Source organism: Lynx rufus, unplaced genomic scaffold (assembly GCF_022079265.1).
Source record: "Lynx rufus isolate CCGP_SWC_20201006 ecotype Redwood Valley unplaced genomic scaffold, mLynRuf1.p SCAF_1, whole genome shotgun sequence".
Taxonomy (NCBI): domain Eukaryota; kingdom Metazoa; phylum Chordata; class Mammalia; order Carnivora; family Felidae; genus Lynx; species Lynx rufus.
This window is the reverse complement of record NW_025814823.1, coordinates 114,799,997-114,826,813: the sequence shown is the minus strand read 5'-3', so window position 1 is coordinate 114,826,813 and position 26,817 is coordinate 114,799,997. Positions and strand designations below refer to the sequence as shown.

General features: G+C 47.8%; 1 protein-coding gene across 1 annotated transcript; it reads right to left on the bottom strand.

The window, feature by feature from the left end:
• Positions 1-21,871: 21,871 nt before the first annotated feature.
• On the bottom strand, positions 21,872-25,982 carry EGR1 (early growth response 1). The gene is made up of 2 exons (XM_047085379.1): positions 25,133-25,982; positions 21,872-24,427 (listed from the first exon to the last, which is right to left on the bottom strand). Exons 1-2 carry the CDS (start codon positions 25,431-25,433, stop codon positions 23,100-23,102), a joined length of 1,629 nt encoding a protein of 542 aa, XP_046941335.1. The 5' UTR covers positions 25,434-25,982; the 3' UTR covers positions 21,872-23,099.
• Positions 25,983-26,817: the final 835 nt, after the last annotated feature.

Here is a 26,817-nt window from a genome sequence, read left to right as displayed (position 1 = left end):
CCTCTCAGGTCATGATCTCGGGGTTCATGAGTTCGAGCCCCATCTCGGGCTCTATGCTGATAGCTCACAGCCTGAAGCCTGCTTCGGATTCTGTGTCTCCCTCTCTCTTTCTCTCTCTGCCCCTTCCCCCACTTGTGCTCTGTCTCTCTCTCTCAAAAATAAGAAAAAATATTTATAAAAAAGAAGAGATGGTCACATACGAGTTAAATGCTGTTGAAAATTACTGAAGGAAGAAGAGGACTAAAAAAATCTACTCAAGAAATAAGAGGTCCCTGGTAACACCTGAGGAGCCCCCCAACACCACTGCTCAGCCCTCAGAGCCTGTCTGCCATTTCCAGCCCCCATGGCACCTGCCTCAGAACTTTCTCTCTGGCAGATAAGGGCAGGTCTTTCTCATTAAGCTTCTGAGGATTCCCTGGCAGCTCTCCTGGCTGGTTGCACTAGCTGTGTCATGGGGCCAGGCCAGGTCAACCATGTCTGCCCACCTCATCTAACCACCTCACCCATCTATCTGCTTGGGAGCCAGAGGTACCTACTGGGTGCCAGCATAAAGGCAACCTCTTGCCATGGCTAAGCAATACTCTTAAGTCAGATACTAGTTCATATCACAACTCTACCACTTAACAAGATCTTGGTGAAAGATACTTAAACAGAGCTGTTTTCCAACCTGTAAAACCCTGTGATTAAATGTAACAGTGAAGGGGCTCCTGGATGGCTCAGTTGAGCCTCAGACTCTTGATTATGGCTCAGGTGATATCTCACAGTCCCTGGGATCAAGCCCCATATTTGTCAGCATAGAGTCCATGTGGGAGTCTCTCTCTCTCTCTCTCTCTCTCTCTCTATGCTCCTCACCCATTCATGCTCTTTCTCAAAAATAAATAAATAAATGTGACAAGTATGTATCAAGTACTCCACAAACAGTACTGGCTATCATAGTCTCATATTCATTCATTCATATTCATTCATCAATTATTTATGATGCTAGGCAATGAGGCTATCGTAGTCAACAAGACAGACCCATCCATGTCAATAAGGACTGCCCAATCTAGTGAAGAACCCAGTCAAGTAAAAATTTGGTGCTCCTATGAGAAAGGCACAGGGCACTGGGAGAAGGATTGGGTAGTGGTGGGAATAAAAATCACACCCAACCCATTCTTGGTAGGGAGCGTTTGGTTTTTCCTTTTGGCAAGATCACTTGTCATAGCATGAAGACAGCATTGGTGTTACCGACAAGAGGTTTGGTTCCTGTCCTTAAAGATAATAACTTGGTTGAGAAAGCAAGCACAGGAAAACAACTGAGAAGAAAAATGTATATAAGTATTAGGTGACCATCATACTGGGTGTCACACTGACTTTTTTTTGCAAAAATCTCAGCTTATCAGTTTCCGGGTTCCAAATATCCCCACCCTTAGAGAGGCCCAAGTAGTAACCTCACTCTCTCAAAGCAAGGAGCAACCCAGTATCCCTAGTGCTTCATAGGGCTTTCTGAGGCTCAAAGCCCTTTCACCCAGAATAGAACACAAGACCTGCCCAGCAGAGGCCTGAGGTTCCTGTAAATTCTGTAGCTGGAGAGGAGGCTGCTGGAGCTCCCTGGTTTCTCTCTCAGGCCTTCCCCCTCTGCTAGGCTCAGCTATAAATAGCTAGTTGGTTTCCAGCAGGGGATCTCCCAGCCCTGCAGGAGCAAGCACCGCCTTCTCACCCAGTGCTGCCCTCAGCCTGGAGAAGGGGGTGGTGGCTGGAAGGGGGAAGGAGAGGAGAGGAGGGGAGGGCAGGAACAAGCACTACACAGAAGCTGGCCCCTGGACTACATTACCCACAATCCCAGACAATAGTTGGGAAGAGGAGGAAGCCTTAGAAGGGAAAACAAGGCCAGCGGAATCCTAGGCCCTGGGTGTGCAGTCCAGGCTGTGAAACCCAGTTTTTTTCCCCAAAAGCTAACCCCTAAACCCTCAGTCCTGGACTTCAGAGATCATCTCCTCTCCATGCATCCAATTCACAAGCACTCAGCCCACCTGGAGTCAGGGAAACCAACAAAGCTCCTTATCTTTTGACCTTATTCACTGTGTGTGTGTGTGTGTGTGTGTGTGTGTGCACGCACACACACACACATATACACACATGTGCACAACCAAAAAACTGGAAACCTGTGAGTGATCAAGTCTAGAGGCTGCTTGGTGCTAGAAGCCCCTTCTAGGGCATATTCCCTGCTGAGCTTTTCTTTCCCTGCCTCACCTGAAGGAGAACAGTCAGGGTCTCATGGGTTGGTCCACCAGAATGCCTGTACGTTGATGATGTGTTGCACTTCTGGAAGAGCTGGAGGGTGGCGTTTGAGCTGCTGCTGCTGGTTTGGTCTGTGCTGAGGTCTGGTCCCTCACTCTGACCTGTGCTCATCTCCAGGCAGACAGATCAGAGTAACCATGTGATTGAACCACGTTTAAATCTCTGGAGGTGCTGTTGGAAGGGCCTGTAAGGACTTGCTGGTTCCTGCAGTGGATAAACCAGAATTGTCAGGCTGAGCAAAGGCCATTCTGGGTGGTAGGGGCACCCAGTGTGCCCTGCTCCAGACCTCATCCCCACTGCAGCTGTATACCTGCCCCAGCTCTGGCTGACCCCACACCATCCCTCTAATTTTCTCTACAGAGTCAAACTATTGATGTAGATAGAGTTCTGGGGCTCACAGACTTCCAGACCACAGGATGCACCGCACAGCGTGTTAGGGGCCCAGCCTGAAGTCAGGGACGCCTGTCCAAGGTGAAACGGCCTAAAAAACGGTGTAGTTGGCCTAAAAACGGGGTCCTTTCCCCTCTTTCTCCTCACACAGATATAACTCAGTGAGCTAGGCACCAGGAATGCAAAGAGGAGTAAGATCAAACAGCAGTCTCAATAAATAAAAAGGTATATAATACTGTGTTAAGTGCATAACGTGCCTAGGAGTTGGGGGCGGGAAGGATTTCCAGAAGGCCGCATGTCTCAACCAGGTAAAGGATGAGTAGCAGTTGTACCTGGGAAAGGCACTCCAGGGAGGGCCGACAGCTTGAGTAAAGGCAGGAAGGCTCAAGAAACAGCAAGGAGGGCGGCAAGAACAAATAACAAACACCCACTTGCGATACATAAGGGGAGCAGTGAGAGAGGAGCGGTAGGCCCTCACACCGTTGTTTAGGATTTGGGGCTTCAGGCCCGGGGTTGGCAACCGCGGAGGGATCTCCAGCAAGGCGTGCTGTGTTCAGAAATGGGGAAGAAGAGGGAGGCAAAAAAATGAAACCGGTGGAGCCGGTGGGAACCTCAGACCTGGGGATGGAGCAAGACACCATGCCTACATACAGACTCCTCAGTCCGCCTGTCCGCGTTTACCTCAGCCAGGCCCGGCCGCGAAGAGGCCAGGCCGCGCGTTCCCAGCGCCGCCAGCCGCCCCCTCCTTGGCAGCGGATCCCCTGGCCGCTGGCTCCCGCCCACAGCCGCCCGCGGGCCGTCTGCCAGACGCGCCGGGAAGGAAGCGCCTTGTATGGGCCTAGGACAGGGAGGAAGCGCCTTGTAGGGCCCGGGGAGGAAGCGCCATACATGGCGAGGGGCGGGCGGGCATGGGCCGGGGGCGGGCAGTCCGCCCGGAATGGAGCGAGCTTCCGGCGCCTGTGCCGCACCACCCCCACCGCGCGCCCGTGCCTCTGGCCCCTCCCCAGCCGCGGCCCGCGCCCCCTACCCCACCCCTCCTACTCCATCCCACTCCTCGGGCCCGGGCCACAGGAATGGGGGGGCCGCAGGGGACTCTCGGGGGCCGGCGCGGCGGGGGATCCAGCCCGGCTTAGACGCCTGGCCGAGCCGAGCTGGATTCCCAGCTCCACCATGCCCTCGCTCTGTGACCTTGGGCCAAGCACCTTGTCTCTGAGTCTCAGATTCCTCTTCCGAGGGTTGTGGGGACAAAATGAGAGGACACCAGTTAAGCACTTCCTCGAGCGAGCCAGGCCCGCAGTGACAGTCTGTCACCCTAACAACTGAAGGGCTGGGGGCGGGAATGGGGGGGGCGGTTTTCCCAATCACCTACGGTCTGTGTCCCTTAAACCCCTCCCCCGCCAACTACTGGGGAGCCTGAATGAAAGGCTGTATGGGAGCTGACGGCTTCAGAAGAGACCGTTCCAGAAGAAAATAAGGCAACTTTAAGGTCTAGAGTTTTCCCTTCGAGTCTGTGAGGTTCACATCGAGAGGGCTCCAATCCCAGCTTCTCTTACCAACTGGTTGATGCTGGGAAGGTGCTTCCCTTTCCTGAATCTTAATTTCCTCATAGGTAAAATGGAGAAAATAATTTCTGATTTGCAAGGCTGTAATGATAATCAAATGAAATGGAGCCTGTGTGTGCATAACGTACCTGACATTGAGTAAATGCTGAACTGATGTCAGTTCCTCAGTTCTCAGTGCGCTTTCCCAAATGGGAGGTGGGAGAAGATATGAAGGGATTGAGTAGTTGGCCATTCTTCTGTCCCTTCTTTGGCATCTCTGGGGCCTTATTGCCAAGATATGATACCTTTGCCAGAAGTGTGTGTGGCCCTAATGCCCCCCTTTCTCAGTTCAGCCACCACCCAAATAACCTGTCTTCCCTGCTGCTGCTCTTCTCTACCTACTCCCAGAGCATAGGTGACCTGGACAGTCTGGCAAGGGCAAAAGAACTTACAGGAAGTTGAAGTTCCCATCACAGCCAGAACCTGGTATCTAGGACACCGTACCCTCCCACAGCCTGTCACTACCACACCCACACATTTCAGCAAGAGATGGGTATCAATCTCAGAAATACATTTCCCAATCCTTCCTTGTCCCTGCCCTGCCCTCATCAGTTTTCCCTGTCCTGGAGTCCCACTTGTATCTAACCTGAATCTTCCTGCCTCTCAGTCGAAGTCCCATCCTGCTGAGCTGCAACCCTAAGAGGTTCCAGGCAAGTTTGTGGACATACACAATAGATGTGTGTCACCCACGGCCTTGTTTCCTTTCATCCTTGTTGGGCAAGGAGGCTGTTGTTGGCATGGTAACCTTCCCTATAAAAGTTGCAGCCCTCAAGGATGTTTTTCAATTCCAGCAGGGACATAGCTCCTTCCCTGCACTGTAGATCATTGGGTGACATGTAGCTGTGTCATTCTGGCCTCCTCCAGAATGGGGACATGGTGCTGGTGGCACAAAAGGAGGTTTGGTTCAGGAGAGCAGCAAAGGGCCTAAGGCACACGCTGATTGGGTCTCTGAAGAACAGGTTCCTTCTGTCCTACATGTTGATCCTCTGCCGCCCAGAGAAACCAGTTCTGAGGCCCAGAATATTTAGGGGGCCTCTCGACATCTCATAGTGAATGGTAAACACACATCTTCACTAAAATCAGGCACCCAACAAATGGTATGAGGCCCAGTGCTTAATTCTGTAGAATAAGCTGATAAACCAGAAAGCCTCCAGAATCCAGTGATTTCCTTTCTCCTCAGTCCCTCTGTGGAATAAATGAATATTTATTAACCATTTCCTGTCTTGCAGTTTCACATACATTATTTCAACTAATTCTTCCCACAGTCCCTATGAGAGAGGTAATAGGACATTTTACAAATGGAAAAAACTAAAAACAAAGATCTTATGCAACTTGACCAAAAATCACATGGCCATGGAGTGGTGGCATCAGGACTTGAACCCTGGTCTTCAGATTCCCAATCTCGCACTTTTTACTAGGTTTTGTGTTCCTTTGTATTTACTATCCTGCTACTGAGAAATCCTTCCCCCAGGAACCCAAGGCACTGCCCTTCTATGAGGTCCACAGGAACAAAATGGGCATTAGCATCAATCTCCATGGCCACGAGGTCCTGTGTGGCTCTGTGTGGCATTGCAGCAGCAGCAGCAGCAGCAGCAGCCTCAAACTTGAGGCTTCCCCCTGCCAGCTGCCTTGTCTCGTCATGGAGTTTCCCCGGCAGAGGGCAAGCTGAGGGAAAGTGGTTCCCAGCTGCCAGCTTCGTCTAGGCAAAATTGCATTACAGCCAGCCCCGGCTTCCCTCAGTCCCTCCAGAGTGAGCACATTCAGCTCCCCCGCAAAAAGGAGGGGGAGAGAGACACACAGAAAAAAAGGAAACTTCCATTTTTTTCCCCCGGCTGGGAAGCACTTGGCTTCGAGCTGTCACTCATTTTGTAGGTGGGGAAGATTAATACTGATCCTCTCGAGATTATGGAAGACTCTAAAATGAACCCTTGGGCAAGAGCTTTGCCCAGGAGAGACATTAGTAGGAAAGCCTGGATTTGACAGTGGTGGGAGAAAAGAGGAGGCAGGTCTCAGGAGGGAGAGAGACTCCTGGATCTCCTCATGGTCTCCTCATTTGCTACTTCATAGGTATCGTTTTTCTTTCTGCAAGTCTTCTGTCCAAAAAAATGAGAAGAGTACTGGCAACTGGAACAGGGTGAGGAAGAAAGCAGTAGGAGGAAGGTACTACCAGGTAATGACCTCGAGCAAAACATAGGAAGTATTTTTATTAATGTTTATTTTATTTATTGTTGAAATAGCATGAGTGAGGGAGGAGCAGAGAGAGGGGGGTGGGACAGAGAATCCCAAACAGGTTCCACACTATCAGCATAGAGTTGACGTGGGGCTCGAACCCATGTACCATGAGATCATGACATGAACTGAAATCCAGAGTCGGACGCTTAACTGACTGAGCCACCCAGGTGCCCCAACATAGGAAGTATTAATAGTGTTAATAGTTAATATTTATTTATAGTGTGCTGACCATGCCTTATTTATTATCTGAATCCCTTCCCTCAGGTAGATCCCACCGTTATCCCTGTTTTGGAGATAAGGAAACTGAGGTTTATGAGCTCCTCAATAAAAATAGCTCCCAATTAATGAGAGTGGATCAAGCACTCTGTAGACATTATCTTATATAATCCTCACCACAAACCAATGAGATGGAACCATTGTGGCCATTTTCTACAGGTGAAAACTGAGGATCAGAGAAGTAGGGATCTTGTCTGTGATCACTAAGTGATATAAGTGGCAGAGTAAAGGATTACAATTTGATGTGTGACTCTAGAGCATGTGGGCTTGACTACTTGGCCTTGCTGACACCAAGGCTTCTCCACATCTTCCAGGGCTCCTTCTCACATAGGCTGAAACCACAAAAATCTGCCCACACCTACATTTCTGTAGTGCTGGCCACACAGGCAAAAACCTGGCCAAGAATGTTCACTTGCTTTAGTTCAGACTTGCCACCAGAGTATTTCTAGGGTCTAGACAGATGGGCCAGGGTAACATGGGCCCTGTGTCATAGGGCTCTCATTACATTCAATCCAGATTCCCAAGGCAAGAAGGAGCCTTGAGAGGGCTTCTCTACCTTCCCCACGCCTTGACATTTCCGGAAGAGATGCAAAAACATAAATTGAACAGCCCTCAGGAGAGCTTCTTAATGCCCAAGGGAGGTACTTTTTGGAGAAGAGTCTGGAGAACCCAGCAATCAATCAGGGAGACCACAGAGTGGCAGCCTCTCCAGCTAGGCAGGCTCCCTGGGGCCTCTCCCAAAGGCTCCTCTGCCTTGTTACAGGAGCCAACTCCACCACTCCCACCCATGCTGCAGGGCTGTGGGGGTGGGAAACACTTGAAATCCTGAGTCAGAGTAAAAGTTGCACTTCACTTTCCCTGGAATGTCAAGGATGCAGCAGTCAGTCTATCTAGAGAGGAAGGGGAACTGGAAAGTGAGAAAGTATAGTACTCATTTCCTTCCCTATCATCTCTTTTATGTTTAAAATATTTTTTATGTATTTTTTATTCCATTTATGTCTTTTTTATGCATGTTCACTGCAGAAAATACACGTGAAGATAATAAGACTTATTAGTATGAATGTTCCTCCATTTTTTTCTCTCCTCTTACCCATCCACGAAATGTTTTACAGTTTAGAATCCTATCCCACTTTCTAGTTTAAAGAGTTGGATCTTGGGCACCTGGGTGGCTTAGTTGGTTAAACGTCAGACTTCAGTTCAGGTCATGATCTCACAGTTTGTGGGTTCAAGCCCTGCATCAGGCTCTGTACTGACAGCTCAGAACCTGGAGCCTGCTTCTGTTTCTGTGTCTCCCTCTCTCTTTGCCCCTCCCCCACTCATGCTCTGTCTCTCTCACTCAAAAATAATGAACATTAAAAAAAAATTTGTAAATAAATAAAGTTTGGTCTTTGCCAGACCAATTCCTGGATCTTTTAAAATGTAGAATCGTACATGCTAGGGAAGGGAAGGGGGTCATTACTGGTTAGAGACAGAGAATGAGATGTAGAGCCTGAGAGGCTGGGAGAAGGAAAAATTGGGGCAGAGAGGCTAAATTGATCTGTATAATAAAGAACAAGGTGGGACACCTGGGTGGCTCAGTCGGTTGAGTATCTGACTCTTGAGGTTAGCTCAGGTCATAATCTCAAGGCGGTGGGATTGAGCCCTGTCTGGCTCGATGCCGAGCATGAAAGTTGCTTGGCATTCTCTCTCTCCCTCTTTCTCTGCTCCTCCCCAGCTCATGCACAAGCATGCCTATGCTCTCTCGCTCTCTCTCAAAATAAATAAACTTAAAAAAAAAAGAACAAGGGAAGGAGACAAAGAGATGGGTTGCAAAAGGAAAACTAGGAGGAATTTTATCAAGGGTCACTGTGGAGAATTAAATGGATCCCCTGTAATTCCTCAAGTAGAGATTGAAATACCATTTTTATTCTCTGGCTCCAGGACTATAATTCCTTTTTTTTAATGTTTTATTTATTTTCGAGAGAGAGACAGAGACAGAGTACGAGTAGGGGAGGGGTAGAGAGAGGGAGACACAGAATCCCAAGCAGGCTCCAGGCTCCAAGCTGTCACCCTAGAGCTTGATGCAGTGCTCAAACCCGTGAACCGCGAGATCATGACCTGAGCCGAAGTCAGACCCTCAACCAACCAGCCACTCAGGCGCCCCCAGGATTATAATTCTTTATTTGTAACTCCACCTAGAGACTTGACCATGTAGGGATCCAGAAATTACTAAGATTCCATACAGGAAATTATAAAATATCATTATTTGATAAAAGAAAGAAAACAGGCAAGTATTTATCCTGACCTTTTTTTTTTTTTTAACAGCTATGTTTTTTGTTTTTTTTTTTTTAGTTAATAAAATTCTAGGGGTGCCTGGGAGGCTCAGTCGGTTGGGCGTTTGACTTTGACTCAGGTTGTGATCTCACGGTTCGTTGGTTTGGGCTCTGAGCTGACAGCTCAGGGCCTGGAGCCTGCTTCTGATTCTGTGTCTCCCTCCCCTCAGCTCCTCCCCTGCTCACACTCCGTCTCTCTTTCTCAAAATAAATAAAGATTAAAAAAAATTTTTTTAATTAATAAAATTCTACCCCAATGCGAGGCTCAAACTCATAACCCCGAGATCAAGAGTTGTATGGTCTACTGACTGAACTAGCCAAGGAACCCTTAACAACTTGATTTAGCCTAAAGTCTTTATTGTCAAATTTTGGCTAATAAGTGCAAATGGAATGACAGAATAATAAAATCACCATTTTGTAACCTCTGTGGGGTAAGGATTTAGACAAGGATCATCAATCATCAGGGATTCTATTGGGTCAAAGAATGAAGGAACTTTATAATACCAATAATACTTAAGCCCACCAATTATTTTTAACATCACAAAAAGAGACCACCCAAGAGAACTAAAAACATATTCACATAGAAATCTGTACATAATGTTCATAGCATTAGCATTATTTGTAATAGGCAAAAGTGGGAACAATCCAAACGTCCACCCACTGATGAATCGATAAACAAAAATGTGGTATATTCATACAATGGAATATTATTCAGCCAAAAAACAGATATGAAGTATTGATGAATAGTGTAACAGGAATGAACCTTAAAAACATTATGCTAAGTGGGGCACCTGGGTAGCTCAGTTAAGTGTCCAACTCTTGATTTTGGCTCAGGTCATGATCTCATGGTTCATGGGACTGAGCCCCACATTGGGAGCCTGCTTGGCATTCACTCTCTCCCTCTCTCTCTCTGCCCCTCCTCTGCTCTCTCTCTCTCTCTCTCTCAAAAATAAATGAACTTAAATATATATATATACATATATATGTGTGTGTATATATATATATATATATACACACATATATATATATACACATATATATATATATACTAAATACACTAAAGTATTTACACATGAAATTATATAATGTCCAGAATTTGCTTCAAAACAATCCAGTGTGTGCTGGTAGAGGAGGGTGGTAGAGACAAAACTAGACCATCTGTGAAATGACAGTTGTTGAACTACTTGATAGATACAGAGAGGTTTATTACACTATTCTCTCCTACTTTTGTGAATGTTCAAAAACTTAAAAAATATGAGAATTACGGGGCACCTGGCTGGCTCACTCGGTAGAGCATACAACTCTTTGGGGGTTGTGATTTCCAGCCCCATACTGGGTGTAGAGATTGCTTTAAGAAATAAAATCTTTTGGGGCGCCTGGGTGGCGCAGTCGGTTGAGCGTCCGACTTCAGCCAGGTCACGATCTCACGGTCCGTGAGTTCGAGCCCCGCGTCAGGCTCTGGGCTGATGGCTCGGAGCCTGGAGCCTGTTTCCGATTCTGTGTCTCCCTCTCTCTCTGCCCCTCCCCCGTTCATGCTCTGTCTCTCTCTGTCCCAAAATAAATAAAAAACATTGAAAAAAAATTTAAAAAAAAAAAAATAAATAAAATCTTTTTTTAAATAAAAAACGTTGAAAAAAAAATTTAAAAAAAAAATAAATAAAATCTTTTTTTTTTTTTAATTTTTTTTTCAACGTTTATTTATTTTGGGGACAGAGAGAGACAGAGCATGAACGGGGGAGGGGCAGAGAGAGAGGGAGACACAGAATCGGAAACAGGCTCCAGGCTCTGAGCCATCAGCCCAGAGCCCGACGTGGGGCTCGAACTCCCGGACCGCGAGATCGTGACCTGGCTGAAGTCGGACGCTTAACCGACTGCGCCACCCAGGCGCCCCAAGAAATAAAATCTTAAAAAATATATATGAGGCTTGGATTATCCATTAAATTGGAGTATATTTAGAAAGTCTATCTTCTTTGAAGGAAAATGGGCTGAGATCGAATAGTTGAATTTGAGATGACTCCTACTTTATTAAAAGCTGAAATTAAAGAACATATGCACAATCTGAAGTGACCAGCCCAAATTATTGTAATCACTACTGTTATTATTGCAATAACTAAATTGCAAGGGCACCAGGACCCTCCCAAGGAGCCAGGAAGTGGTATAGCCTTTCATACACCAAGAAACACAGTCATACTAAGATGTTGATCTTCCCTCTAACAACACCTGACTCCTTGTTGCCTCTAGGAAAAGTACAAGCTTCCAAATCTGGTCCTGACCTGCCTTTCCAGCCTTGTTTCCTCACCCTCCTCTCCTTGATTCCTGGCCGCCAGTAATTCACTGGTTTCTGAACATACTGACTCCCTTGCCTTTAAATCCTTGCCTGCAAATCCTTCTGTGAACTCCCAATCTTTCTTTCACACCCTTTACACATGTCTCCTTCTCTTCGACAGAATTAGCCATTCCCTGTTCTGTACGTGCTTCTGATACATCACACTGTAAGGTATTATTTATGTTTAAATCTCCCCCACACCCAACTCTGTGCTGCCCCAGACTCTATATTGTTTATCTCTACATGTTCAGGGTCTGACATAAAGTAGGTTTTTGATAAATGTTTTTTGGACAACAGACGGGGGCTGAAGGAGCAGCATAGACTTTGGATAGCCCAGTTACCCAGACCTGCACTTGTCCCTTTATGTGCCTACTAAGTTAGGACACAACAAAGCAAGCAGTCTGATCCAAGAATAACTAACAAGATCACCTGGTTAATATCAACTCAGTAGTAAGTAGAAGAAAGAAATTTAAGAGAAAGGCTCTGAGCTTAGTGGTATGCATGAATTGTATATTAGGAGTGGGAATGGGCCCTTGGGTAGCTCAGTTGGTTGTGCCTCTGGCTCTTGATTTTGGCTCAGGTCATGATCCCAGGGTTGTGGGATCAAGCCCTGCATGAAGCTCCACGCTGAGGGTGGGGCCTGCTTGAGATTTTCTCCCTCTTTCTCTCTCACTCCCTCAAAAAAAAAGGGGGAAATACACCTGTCAGAATGGCTAACATTAACAACTCAAGCAACAACAGTTGCTGGTGAGGATGCGGATAAAGAGGATCTCTTTTGCATTGTTGGTGGGAATGCAAGCTGGTACAGCCACTCTGGAAAACAGTATGGAGGTTCCTCAAAAAACTAAAAATAGAACTACCCTACGACCCAGCAATTGCACTACTAAGCATTTATTCATGGGATACAGGTGTGCTGTTTCGAAGGGACACATGCACCCTCATGTTTATAGCAGCGCTATCAACAATAGCCAAAGTATGGAAAGAGCCCAAATGTCCATCGATGGATAAATAGATAAAGAAGATGTGGTATATATATACAATGGAGTATTACTTGGCAATCAAAAAGAATGAAATCTTGCCATTTGCAACTACGTGGATGGAACTGGAGGGTATTATGCTAAGTGAAATTAGTCAGAGAAAGACAAAAATCATACGACTTCACTCATATGAGGACTTTAGGAGACAAAACAGATGAACATAAGGGAAGGGAAACAAAAATAACACAAAACCAGGGAGGGAGACAAACCAGAAGAGACCCATAAATATGGAGAACAAACTGAAGGTTACTGGAGAGGTTGTGGGAGGGGGGATGGGCTAAATGGGTAAGGGGCACTAAGGAATCTACTCCTGAAATCATTGTTACACTAGATGCTAACTAATTTGGATGTCAATTTTAAAACATAAAAAATAAAATTTTAAAAAAGGGGGGGAAGAAATGGGGGTAGAGATATTCAATGGTGGGTTAAGATCTCAAGAGTTCTCTAAGACATAGTTGAGAGAGCTCAGAGAGTTAATAAAATCACAACCATTCCTGATTTTTAAAAAACCTACATCCCTCAAATTTAGAAGCCAGTAGCAGCTCTCTGGTATTTCCATCCTGTCAGTCCCAATAGATGACCCACCTACAGGGAAACAGCCAACTTATGTCCACATAGTAAAGGACCTAGAGCCCTAAATCTCTAGAAAATCTTTCTTTTTTCTTTAGCACTCTTCTTTAACACCTTACAAATGAAGCGGCAGATCACTGCAGGGGGAGAGAATACTCTATCAGAAGACCTTCATGAAGACCTGTACATCACACCAGACTCTAAAAAATAATTATTTTCTTAGTCTTATTTTTTTCATTTTCTTTCATAAATGGAATGATTTTCCTTTTTTCCCTTTTTTTCAAAGATTTTATTTTTAAGTAATCTCTACACCCAACATGGGGCTTGAACTCACAACTCAGAAATCAAGAGATGTATGGCTCTACGTACTGAACCAGCTAGGTGCCCGTCTTTTTTACATTTTTACCAGCTTTCTTAAGATGCAATTGATATGTATATTTAACACTGTGAAAGTTTAAGGCATACAATGTTTTGTTTTGTTTTGTTTTGTTTTGTTTTGTTTTGTTTTGTTTTTTAAGCAAGCTGTATGACCAAGATGGGGCTTGAACTCATGATCCTGAGATCAGGAGTCTCAAGTTCTATTGACTGAGCCAGTCAGGCACCCCTAGAATGCTTTTCTTCTGCTCAGAAGCACCTGGGTGGCTCAGTCAATTAAGAATCCAACTCTTGGGGCGCCTGGGTGGCTCAGTCGGTTAAGCGTCCGACTTCGGCTCAGGTCATGATCTCACGGTCCGTGGGTTTGAGCCCCGCGTCAGGCTCTGTGCTGACAGCTCAGAGCCTGGAGCCTGTTTCGGATTCTGTGTCTCCCTCTTTCTCTGACCCTCCCTGTTCATGCTCTCTCTCTGTCTCAAAAATAAATAAATGTTGGGGCGCCTGGGTGGCGCAGTCGGTTAAGCGTCCGACTTCAGCCAGGTCACGATCTCGTGGTCCGTGAGTTCGAGCCCCGCGTCAGGCTCTGGGCTGATGGCTCAGAGCCTGGAGCCTGCTTCCGATTCTATTCTGTGTCTCCCTCTCTCTCGGCCCCCCCCCCCCCCGGTTCATGCTCTGTCTCTCTCTGTCCCAAAAATAAATAAATGTTGAAAAAAAAATTAAAAAAAAAAAAAATAAATAATAAATAAATAAATGTTAAAAAAAAATTAAAAAAAAAAAAAAGAATCCAACTCTTGATTTTGGCTCAGGTCATGATCTCACAGTTCATGAGACTTAGCCCTACATCAGGCTCTGTGCTGACAGCGCGAAACCTGCTTGGGATTCTATCTCTGCCCCTCCTCTGCTCTCTCTGTCTCTTTCTCAACAAATAAATGAACTTAAAAAAATACCTACTTACTTGAAAAATAAGGAAAAGTATAAAAATGAAATAAAAAGTTTCCATAAACCCATCAGAATTGGGGCACCTGGGTGGCTCATTTGGTCAAGCATTTGACTCTTGCTTTCAATTCAGGTCATGATTTCACAGTTTGTTTTGAGCCTCCTCTCTGACAGCAGGGAACCTGCTTAGGATTCTCTCTCTCCCTCTCTCTGCCTCTCCCTCTCTTGTGCTGTCTCTCTCCCTCTCTCTCAAAAATAAATAAATAAACTTACAAAGAAGTAACAACCATTAACATTTGATGTATGTGTGTGCACATGTGTATATTTTATAAAATTGAAATCATGCCATATAAAGTTGTATACATTATTTTATCACTTAAAATTATATTGTAGGCATTTTTTCAGGTTAATAATTATTTTAGAACATGATTTATAATGATAGCCCATCAGATAACAATTTATTTCAGCCATCATCTCTTGGCCATTTATGTTGTTCCCAGTTTGTCTCCATTACCAAAAATACTGTAATTAACAGCACTCCTGGAAGAATTGCTAGGTCAAAGGGCATGAACTTTTATAAGGCTGTTGGTGCACATTGTTGAATTGCCCTCAGGACAGCTTATACCAGTTTATCTTCCTTCCACCAGTGTGTGAGTTTCGTGGTCAAAGTGAAAAAGGTAAGACTTTCTGTATTCCTCACAATGAGTATATTTGTAATCAGGAAGAAAATTTGTTTTATTTTAAAAAGAAGAAAATACACATTTTCCCATAAGACAGTGGTACATGGGTGAATAACTTAAAAAGAACAGCTTTATGAAGCCTGACAGTTGGGTCTGAGGACGTTGAAAAAAGTGTTTCTGGATAGAACCAACATGCTTCTGAGAAGAAAATTCTAAGGACCTTGGCAGTCTCATTAGCCAAAAATGAAATCTGGCTTTGAAGAGAAAGAAATATGGTTCTGAGGAGATAATTCCGGGGAGTCATCACAAATCTGAGGGAACGAAATTCTGAAGCTGCTGAAATAGGACTGGAAGCAGTTACCACTTCAGGGTTTCTGTTTTATAGAGACTTGGGGGCAATCATAAAGTTGTGTTTATATCATTCATAGAAGATTGGGAACACTCACCAAGGTACTGCTAGCCTCATCACTGATTTGGGAAGGATTATTAAGTCAGGTGGATCTGAGAATAGTGAAGAGGTGGTTCTGAGAACACAGTTTGAGATGAACAATTGCTGTTGAGATGACTGAAAATTGGTTCTGATAAGAAAGCTGGAGGTTATTCACTGTGTCTGAGAAGCCAGTTTGAGGGAACCCAAAATTGGTTCTAAAGAGAGTCACAGGTGATTGGCAGGCTGGGATGGATTTGTTTCTCTTTCTCTCAGACCCCTGGGAGATGCTCCCAGGTAGCATTAGTAGATGTTTCACCAATTTGTTGAATAAATGAAGTACAGTTTGGTTCTCAGGAGTCTGGTTATTGGATCTGAAAAGATTCTAGGGTGAGAAGTTGGTTCTAAGGAGAAAAGAGTTTCAGAGAAGGCTAAAATCATTTTCTCTAAGGAGCGCACCCACTGTGGGTGGTTCTGTGGCAACTCGACTTCCAGGTTTGTTTGGGAAGTGAGGAGGCACTCTAACCCAGGTGGGCAGACTGATTTACCTGGGTCACAGAGATGGGACAAGACAGTCCAGCAGAAACTCATTTCCATGCATTTGCCTCCTCAGATTTTTAAAGTCCCATCCTTCAAAATGAGTCCCTAAGTGCAAGTCTTAGGAAGACCTCCACCCCCACTACCGTAAGGCCTGCTCTTAGGCCTCCAGCTTGCAAATCAGCACCACAATCTTAGAGGGCTGTGTCCTCTGAGCAGAGGATCTTGTCAGAGCACAGGCCAAGGCAGGTGGCAGGAGAGAGGACCCAAGATGTATACCCATAAGGATGGAGGACAGATCTGTAGGGTAGAATTAACACTGCAAAGCCCACCTGGAGAATGGGCACTCAAAGACAGGGAAAGAAAAGATTTTTAAAAAATTTTTTTAATGTGGGGCGCCTGGGTGGCACAGTCGGTTAAGCGTCCGACTTCAGCCAGGTCACGATCTCACGGTCCGTGGGTTCGAGCCCTGCGTCGGGCTCTGGGCTGATGGCTCAGAGCCTGGAGCCTGTTTCCGATTCTGTGTCTCCCTCTCTCTCTGCCCCTCCCCCGTTCATGCTCTGTCTCTCTCTGTCCCAAAAATAAATAAACGTTGAAAAAAAAAATTAAAAAAAAAATTTTTTTTAATGTTTATTTTTGAGAGAGAGAGAGAGAGCAGGGGAGGGGCAGAGAGAGAGAGAGACACAGAATCCAAAGCAGGCTCCAGGCTCCGAGCTGTAAGCATACAGCCAGACATGGGGCTCAAACTCACAAACTCACAAACTGTGAGATCATGACCTGAGCCAAAGTTGGATGCTTAACCGACTGAGCCACCCAGGCGCCCTTTAAAAAGATATTTTTTTAAATGATAGTCTTTACTTTTTTTTTTCTTAAAAGTTTATTAAGTTATTATTATTAACTTAAAAGTTTATTCACTTATTTTGAGAGTGGATTGTGAGTGTAAGCAGGGGAGGGACAGAGAGACAGGGAGACAGAGAATCCTAAGCAGGCTCCGTGCTGTCAATGCAGATCCTGACTTGGGGCTTGATTCACGATGGTGAGACCTGAAGTGAAATCAAGAGTTTGTTGCTTGGGGCTCCTGGGTGGCTCAGTCGGTTAAATGTTTGGCTCAGGTCATGATCTCCGGGTTCATGAGATCATGACCTGAGCTGAAGTCTGACGCTTAACCGACTGAGCCACACAGGCATCCCAAGATAATTTTCTAAAATAAGTAAAGCCATCTCTCCTTACCCCAACCCCAACTCATACCCCAGAAGGCAACAAGTGCCAATTTATCAGAGTTGAGAACACAGAGCCTTAGCTGCCCTTTCCACTCTCAGGCTGCTCCTCAGTTCTAGGCTCCCTAGGCCCAAAGAAGAGAAAAAGAGAAGCTATAGTTACATTACCTCAGAATTGAGAAGTGGGAATTTGGTAGGATAGTGTTTTTGACAACTAGTGAGTGAGTGGGGCCTGTGTTTCAGAAAACCCACCCAGGGAAGAGCCCACAGGATATAGTAATAACATGGACAGATAACCTCAAAGGACTAGTACCCTAGGGCAGCTTCCCACACAATTTGAGCTTAGCTCCTTCCTCCTTATGAGGTAGAAGTGCCTCATCGATATGTAGCCCACCCTCTACCAGGTACCTTAGAGAAGTATCACCAAGGACTCATGTATATTTGCTAAGCTGAATAAATAGCAACAGGATACGTTGCTTAGCCCCAGACGTCTCATTACCAGAAGGTATAAATGAATGAGAGGGAGTTTGAAGTAGAGCAATAAAAATGATGAAGGGCTGGCTCTGTTTACGTGAGGAAAGATTAAACGAAGCCGTTCTTTTAGAAGGCTGGGCCTTCACTATGTGAGTGTGGGGGAAGGTGGGGGATTATTGCTTCTAGTAAGAGGGAGGTGAGTAAATGGGGACAAGGTGGAAAGAAGGAGTCAGAACAGGGGCTGTGGAGTAAATGGGATCACATCCACACAAAGACTTGTACTCAGGTGTTCATAGCAGCTTTGTTTATAATAGCCCCAGAGGGAACCAACCCCAATGTCCATCCACAGGTGAAAGGGTGAACAAATTGTGCTATAGCCATAGAGCGAAATACCACTCAGCAATAAAAAGGAGTGAACTATTTATGTAAGCAATAACATGGATGAATCGCAAAATAATAATGCTAGGTTAAAGAACAAGACCCAAATGAGTACATACAGAATTAGTGAATTTCTATGAAACTCCAGAAAATGCAAACTGATCTACACAGCCAAAGAAAGCAGATCAGTGGATGCCTGGGGACAGGGATGGAAGAAGGAAACATTTCCAAGGGGCACAAGGAAAGTTTTGCAGGTGATGGATGTGTTCATTATCTTTTTTTCTTAAGTATTTATTTATTTAAATAATCTCTATACACAACATGGGGCTTGAACTCATGACCCCAAGATCAAGAACCTCATGCTCTTCCAACTGAGCCAGGCAGGCACCCCTGATATGTTCATTATCTTAATTGCAGTTATGGTTTCACCTGCGAACACATACATCAAGACTTTATCAAATGGTACAGTTTATTGTATATCAGTTGTACTCAAAAAAGCTATAATAATAAATAACCTAAGCACTGAGGAGAATAGGCTTGTCTGAGATAGCTCCCCAAAAAAGGAAATGAAATAGATTTACTTACAACTGAGAAGCTGAGCTGCCAACTTGACCGAGGAGAATTTCTCAAGTAAGCTTTGTCTCAAAAGGCTTTCCTAGGTTCTAGTAATGGGAAAAGGGAGATAGAAAGAAAACTCACTGCAGTGAAGGGCTAGATTTGCTATTTGGGGGCAAAAATCTTAATAGCACCTGGATGCTAACAGATAAAATGTTGAAACCTTGTTTGCTCAGTGCCTGATTCTTTTAGACTCGGCCTCATTGGTCCTTTAGGACCACTGAGATCTTGCTCTGCTTACTCCTTGCCTTTCAAACTACACTAAGTGTGGCTGAACCAGGGAAAACAGCAGGGATAGGGAGTGAGAGGGACATTGCAGGAACTACCTCTAACCCTCTAGTACCCATTCCTGCTTCCTAGAGTTGGAGGTTCCAAGAGGGGGGTAGGTAGAAGGAAGCACACCTCAAACTCAGCCTGACAACCAGGCTAAACTCTGCCTGAGTGCTTAGAATCTTTCCAAATGGAAAGCCTCATAGACTCAACATTCCTGAAATTAAAGAGAAAAGAGTACCTCTCAGGTTCTAGAAAGAAGGGTCAAGGGTCCTTAAAACCAGGTTCTTTTTAAAATTCAGAATCTAAACCTATCCTTCGCTGGCCAAGTTTTCCCTGCCCCTTCTCTTCTTCCACCCCACTCCTCTGTCCTCAACATCCTTGAAGCCCTAGACAATGTCCCCAGGTAGCAATCAATTGTTCAACACTATCTGGGTCCCTTCCTAAACCTCAGCCTTTATGATGATAGAGCTTTTATCAGCACCACCCTGTGCCCTTGGTTTCAGATTTCCCTCACAGAAGCAGGAGTTAAAATACTTTCCTTTTTTTTTTTTTTTTAATACTATAGGACTATAAAATGGGGCAATTTTTTAGTCTTGCCCTATTTCAGCTATGCAGAGAAACTTGAGTTTCAAGAGACAGAATCCAAAGGAACCCTGGTAACAGGACTAATAAAAATTAGCTGGCAATATTGGCAGAATTTCTCTACAAACCCTCTACATCAGAGTTGCCTGGCATGGTTGTTGTCAAGACCAGGTCCAGGCCCCCACCCTGACCTCAAGAATCAGATGCTCTGGGATGGGGCTTGGGAATATGATTCTAATGCATTGTAATAACATAGAAGATTTTCTGCTTTAAAGGAATAGAGTTTCTTTGCTCCTTCTTACATATTTTATTCTTGCCATGTCCTCCCATGCCCACCCTTGCCTTGGTAGTCTGTGGTGAGAAATTATTAAGACTGTGTTACAGGCATAGACTTGTGTTTCTGGGGCCAGAGTGAGATGGGGAAGGGAAGGTGGGGCTGGGAAAAGGTGTGTCAATGCAAATACTGTCCCATCAGGACCTGGCAATTTTGCCAGAACGCTCATGGGGATGTGACCTTAGCTGGAGAAGGTGGCTTGGTTGCTCCTGCTCTAGACTGAGCAGTGTGGTATCATGGGAAAGGGCAAAGATCAACAGTGTTGGTGGCTGAGGGCTAGAATAGAAGAGAAAGAATTGGACTAATACCAGGAGACTTCTGGAATTTCCCTGGCTTCAGAAGTAGTGTGGGAGACCCTCAGAGGGAGAAGGAATGGAGGAGACAGGTTAGACCTCACCCTCACTCAAAGGCTGATAACCACACTGGGTATAGAATATACTTCATTGTTCCTGACTGGGAGGATCAGAAGTTGACAGGATCCAAGGCTTGGGAATTCCAGGACATCAAATCTATTGTACCCAAATGACCAATGGTTGGTAGTGTCTGACCCATTTACAGAAGACTCAAATCAGGGCTGAAGGTAGTGCTTGCATTCAGTAACCTACCCATTCATTCATTCTCCCAGGTAAAAACTCACCAACACCCTCCCTAGCTCACACATAAAAAGTAAGTCAATTGAGTTGACTCTTAGCCTTCCCAACTCAACTTTTCCACCTTTCCTAAGCTCCTGTGGGGGTTGGGTGTCCTTCTCCTTGCTCTCAGAGAGCCCCATGCTTGTCCATATTATATAACACCATGTTATAATTTTTGGCCTACATATCCATGTCCTCAACAGTCTACATTGTTGTGACCAGCTCAAGGCCTCTCACAGAGCAGAAGATGCTAATAAACCCATAAGAATTGCTCCAGCCATGAGTGTGCACCATCAGGGAGCTGGGGCTAGGGAACCTAGAACCTCAGGCCTCCTACACAATGGGAACAGACTTGGTCTGTATGGGAACCTTAAATACCAGGCCAGCCTCCTGCCCACTCTGCCTTGTGTTCCCAGAAGCTGCCAAGGATCGCAGCTCCAGCTGGCAAGTAGTTAGATTTCTTCCTGGAAGGATTCTTGGCTTGAGAACTGGCCCTCGTCTCTTCTAGGCTTCTTCGATACCCTCAGGTTTCGGGGGATGTGGAGAATGGGAAAGAGAGGCTGAGTCAGCTCCAGCCTTGTTACTACTTCCCAAAGCCCTCAGGCCCACCCTTTATCTCCCCCAAGTATATATGGCAGGAACTCCCAAGAACATAGCTTTCCCCAACCCTGGGTAGAGATAGGGGGCAGGGTCGGCCAAACATTTGGGGCCAGGAGAATAGCACTGCTTCTGAGCACTCATGTTCCACTTTTTATTTTTTTGTTTTTTGTTTTTTCTTTAATGTTTATTTATTTTTAAGAGAGAGAGAGAGACAGAGAAAGACAAAGCATGAGCAGTGGACGGGCAGAGAGAGAGGGAGACACAGAATCTGCCAAGCTCCAGGCTCTGAGCTGTCAGCACAGAGCCCGATGCAGGGCTTGAACTCAAGAACCAACAGATCATGACCTGAGCCGAAGTCTGGTTGGACGCTCAACCGAATGAGCCACCCAGGTGCCCTTCATATTCCATTTCTACCTGTAGCCTTCTTCAGCTTTAATTAACCAAGTTAAGGTTCCAGTCTGCTAGACTAAGGAAGAGGCCCAGTATCAAGAGACCCACACACAGTTCTCAAAGAATTCACTCCAGTGACACACAGCAGGCACGACTTTGACTGGAATTTCCCTGTCTCCAGGGAGCCTGGCTGGCTCAGTCTGCAGAGCATGTGACTTTTGATCTCAGTGTTGTGAGTTCAAGCCCCATGTTGGGTGTAGAGATTACTTAAAAATAAAATCTTAAAAAACAAGAAAGGAATCTCCCTGTCTCTGTAAAAGCCCTTCAAAGCCCTCGATAAAGATGGCTACAAAAGGGCCGCCCCCTCTCCCACCCCAGGAAACACGCACCCAACCACAACTATTTTATTTTCCTTTTAATTTTTCTGAAGGATATACACCACATATCCCATGGGCAATAAAGCGCATTCAATGTGTTTATAAGCCAAACAGTCACTTTGTTTAAGCAAACACAAGTACAAAGTAAAATAAAACCACAAAATAATGAACTGCATGTTCATAACATACAAAAATCGCCGCCTACTCAGTAGGTAACTACAACATTCCAACTCCTGAATATATTTATAAATTTACATTTTCAGTTAAAAAAATAGACTTTTGAGTTCAGATTTTGTTTTAGATTTTGTTTTCTTACATTCTGGAGAACTGAGGCTCAGCTCAGCCCTCTTCCTTATTTTGCTCCCAAAGCCTCCCCCGAATCATCACTCCCTGCCCCCCTTAAGGCTAGAGGTGAGCACGTCCCTCACTACGGCATGAGTCAAGCTGTCAGCAAGGCGCAGCACACAAAAGGCACCAAGACGTGAAACTCCTTAAACCAAAAGGACGAAAAAAAAAACACTTTCCAAAAAAAGAAGAAAAACCAAACCGTATTTTGTCACATGTGAGAGTACAGTCGGGCAATATTTACAAAAAGGTTAACGGAACATCACTCTGACACATGCTCTGATTAATATCAAGGACTGCTGTTTCAAAAAAAGCTTCAAACTTAATCGTCACAGCATCATCACAAAATAAAGGATCACCGTTGGTTTGCTTGGCTTTTCTTTTTTTTTTTTTTTTCCAAAGTGAGGCCCTAACTCCAAATAATACAATAGAATATGCAAATTATCTTCACATCAAGAGTACCCCAGAAAAACAAAATCCATGGCACAGACACTGTACAAGGGTGCAGGGCTGGGCTCTTACGGCCCAAACCGCATTTTGCCAACTTGATTTTCTAGCATTGAAGGGACCAGGGGGTCAGGCATACGATGGAGATGATACTGAAATGATATATCCAAAATCCATGCAAATCAAGTTCTTTGGAAAGAGGTGAAGAACTTGGACATGGCTGTTTCAGGCAGCTGAAGTCAAAGGGAGTAGGGATGGGGAAGGAAGGGCAAGTGGGCAGAGAGGATTGCAGGCCAATAGACCTTCCACGCCGACCCTAGGGTAGAGTAGAGGGGGAGGGTTTGGCTCTGAGAACCTCCATCTCACCTAAGAGGAACCCCCTCCTGTGGCCATCTCCTCCTGCTGTCCTAAGTCTCTTGTGTTTCTTTTTCTCCCTTTTCCTTTTTTCCCCCTTTCCCTTTAGCAAATTTCAATTGTCCTGGGAGAAAAGGTTGTTGTCATGTCCGAAAGCCCTGTTGAGGCGCTGAAGGAGTTGGTGACAGCCGAGGAAGGGAAGCTGCTGACTTGGGCTGGGAAAGCAGGGGGAACGGAGGAGTATGTGGTAGCCACTGAGGGTGAGGGGAAGCCACTGTGCACAGGGGATGGGTAGGTTGAGGAACCAGGAGAGGAGTAGGAGGTGGGCACAGGTGATGGATATGAAGTGGTGGCTGGGGACGGATAAGAGGTAGTAACTGGGGATGTGTAGGAGGTAGCCACCTGGGACGGGTAGGAAGAGAGGGAGGTGGTGGCAGAAGAAGCCACAACACCTTTGTCTGCCTTTTTGTCCTTCTGCCGCAAGTGGATCTTGGTATGCCTCTTGCGTTCATCACTCCTGGCAAACTTTCTCCCACAGATGTCGCAGGCGAAGGGCTTCTCGCCTGTGTGTGTGCGGATGTGGGTGGTGAGATGGTCACTGCGGCTGAAGTTGCGCATGCAGATGCGACACTGGAAGGGCTTCTGGCCAGTATGGATGCGAATGTGGCGGGTGAGCTCATCTGAGCGGGAGAAGCGGCGGTCACAGGACTCCACGGGGCAGGCATAGGGGCGTTCGTGGGGGGGCGTCTTGCTGGGCCGGTTGGGGTACTTGCGCATGCGGCTGGGTTTGATGAGCTGGGACTGGTAGGTGGTGTTGAGGGCCTTCAAGTCCTGGGAGCCCGACTGTGTGGCAAAGGCCTTGATGGTAGACAGTGGAGTGAGTGAAGGCTGCTGGGTACGGCCTTCCAGGCCTTGGAAAGGCTTCTGGTCTGGGGTGCCCAGGCCCAGGTCCCCCTGCTGTTGTGGAAACAAATAGTCAGGGATCATGGGGACCTGGAAGCTACCCTTGGCAGCAGGGTAGGCAGGAGGCGGGTACTGGAGCGCGGTGCCTGCCGAGCCTGGAAAGGCCTGGCTTTGTGGCTCAGGGAAGATGTCAGTGTTAGGTGTGGGGAACGTGGGTGCTGCTGAGTAAATGGGGCTGCTGTCATTGGACTGTACTGCACAGCTCAGGGGTGGGCTCTGAGAGGCAGAGGAGGAGGAGGAGGCTGCTGGAGATGGTGCTGAAGATGAGGTGGCCGGTGGGTTGGTCATGCTCACGAGGCCGCTGACCAGGCTGAAGAGGGGCTCAGGCCACAAGGTGTTGCCACTGTTGGGTGCAGGCTCCAGAGAGAAGCGGCCAGTGTAGGTGATGGGGGGCAGCCGGGTGGTTTGGCTGGGGTAACTTGTCTCCACCAGAACCTTCTCGTTATTCAGAGAGATATCAGGAAAAGACTCTGGCAGGAGAGAGAGAGGGAGGAGGCCCGGTTACTGGAGAGCAATCACTGGAGGACGAGGACACGAGCTGCCAGGCAAGAGGTCGGGCTGGCTACCATTGACTCCTGAGCTGGTTAATAATTGATAGCAGCAGATTGCAATGTTCCTGGACCCGCTCCAGCGGCAGAGCCCATTTCAACAACAGCTGACGCAAATACGGAGAATCCCCCTCCACTGCAGCTCACCGCGCTCCGCATCGGCGGCTGCGCCACGGAGGGATTCCCGCCAGCAACCCCTCCGCCGCGGCTAGTGCGCGCCCCCTACCCCGGGCTGCCAGGACATCCCTGGGCACGGATCACGGCCATTCCTTGGGCACAGGCGGCAAGCAACGCAAGGATGTCTGGAGAAAGGGGGGCGCAGCCCTGCTCTTCAAAACAAGCCCTCCCCCCTCCACCCACCCACGCAGCCCGAGCTCTCCATCCAAAACAGAAGCTCGCTCTTCTGCGCACAGCTAGGGACAAGGGGGGTGAGGGTGAGGTGGGTGTCCCCAGGTATCCCTCTAGCACATGACCCTAAGGATGCGAGGAAGGGAAGGGAAACCCCACTTGCATCCCTGAGGTCCAGGAGCACTGCTGCGGTGAAGGGGGCGCTGCAAGGCTGTGGGGAAGGATTGGATGCCAGGATGGTGGCGAAGGGGCTAATCCTCGGCGTCGGCCACCGCTTACCTGCGGTCAGGTGCTCGTAGGGCTGCTCGCCTGCCTCCCCCTGAGGGTTGAAGGCGCTGTTGCTGCTGGCGCTGCTGCCGCCCCCTCCACCTCCACCGCCCCCGCTGCTGCTGCTGCTGTTACCGCCGCTGCCCTCTGAGGCCCCGGCAGCACCGAGAAACTGGGGAGCCCCGTTGCTCAGCAGCATCATCTCCTCCAGCTTAGGGTAGTTGTCCATGGTGGGCGAGTGAGGAAAGGAGCCGAACGGGTCGGAGATCTGCAGCGGAGACATCAGCTGCATCTCGGCCTTGGCTGCGGCCATCCCGGACGGGCAGGCTGGAGAGCTGGTGTTGGGGCGGGTGGGCGCAGCCCGGAGCCGTGGCTGCGGGGGACACACTCTCGGGGGCCTGGCCGGGTCACATGCGGGACGCAGGGCACACTGTGGCGGGAGCAGGTGGGGCCTCTAGGCTCGCCCTCGCAGCCAGCGGGTGTGGACGCGGCGCTGCTACCGAGGCTGGGGCAGGGGCCGGTCCTGCGGCGGCGGAAGCTGGCGGCGATGGCAGCAGGCGGCGGCGGCGGCTCCCCAAGTTCTGCGCGCTGGGATCTCTCGCGACTCCCCAGATCCGCTTCTATTTGAAGGGTCTGGAACGCCACGGGCCCGCCTCCGTCGTGACGTACATGGCCATATAAGGGAAGCAGGAAGCCCTAATATGGCAAGACCGGCCGGGAGGACCCAGAGTGACGTGAAGCCCCCTATCCTAGAGCTGTGGGCACCGCCATCACTCACCCCGGCCCCTGCGCGGACTCCTGGACCCTGGGCGTCTAGGCTTCGAGAAAGCTTAGGACTCAAGCCTCAGCTGGGGACTCCCGGACTCAGGCTGCCTCGGAGTTCCCAGCCTTGCCCCCGCCTCTTCCCTCCGCCTTCTTCCCTCCTCCCGGAGCCGGAAGCGGCCGGGCCATATCTGGCCGTTCCAAATAAGGCGCTGCCCAAATAAGGGTTGTTCCGGCGGGGGATCCTTCCTGCTCCTTATATGGCGTTTCCGGGTCGTTGCTCGCTGCTCCCTGGTTGCCCCCCCTCCCCCTCCCCGGGAGCCAGAATGAGCGCAAGAGCTGGGGACGCCCTGGTGGAGGTCTCCGGGCGCGTAGCGCTTGGCGCATCGCGGCTCAGGCGACTCCCCAGCGGGGACTGGGCTGGGGAAGCCCGGGCCCGGGGCGGGGGCGAGGGCGAGTCGGCCCGGGGTTCTGCCACCGTCATCCAGGGCCCTCCCGCCCACCTCTGGGACCGTGGGAGCGGGGCGGGAGCTAAGGGGAGGAGCGGCTGGGCTGGCCGGGGCAGAGGCCGCCCAGGAGAGGCGGGGCATTGACCCCCCGGCCTTGACCAATGGCACGAAGCCATTCCAGATGTCATGGGGGAAACTGAGGCTAGGAAATACTCGCTAGGTGGTTCCCTAGGTCTCTTTGGGTTGCGGTGGGCCACCTGCTTCTCAACCAGGAGCTGGTGGTCCTTGTGGTGGTGGGAGACTTTCCCACCTTTATCCAGAACAAATGGAGATGGGCGGGCAGTGCGGCAATCTGAAAAGGGGGCTTCCCTATGGGCTGTCTGGGGACCCCTAGGCTGGCACCGAGAGGACCTGCTTAGCGGCCTGGTGCTGCCCCCTGGAGGTCCCCTCTCCAGCTCAGTTCCCCGGGCCCCGGGCCGAGTGGGC

Excerpts from the sequence above, each read along its gene's own strand:
- EGR1 (XM_047085379.1), bottom strand. The coding sequence starts at position 25,433 with ATGGCCGCAGCCAAGGCCGAGATGCAGCTGATGTCTCCGCTGCAGATC. Across the intron at positions 24,428-25,132 it reads CTACGAGCACCTGACCGCAG|AGTCTTTTCCTGATATCTCT; the intron begins GTAAGCGGTGGC and ends CTCTCCTGCCAG.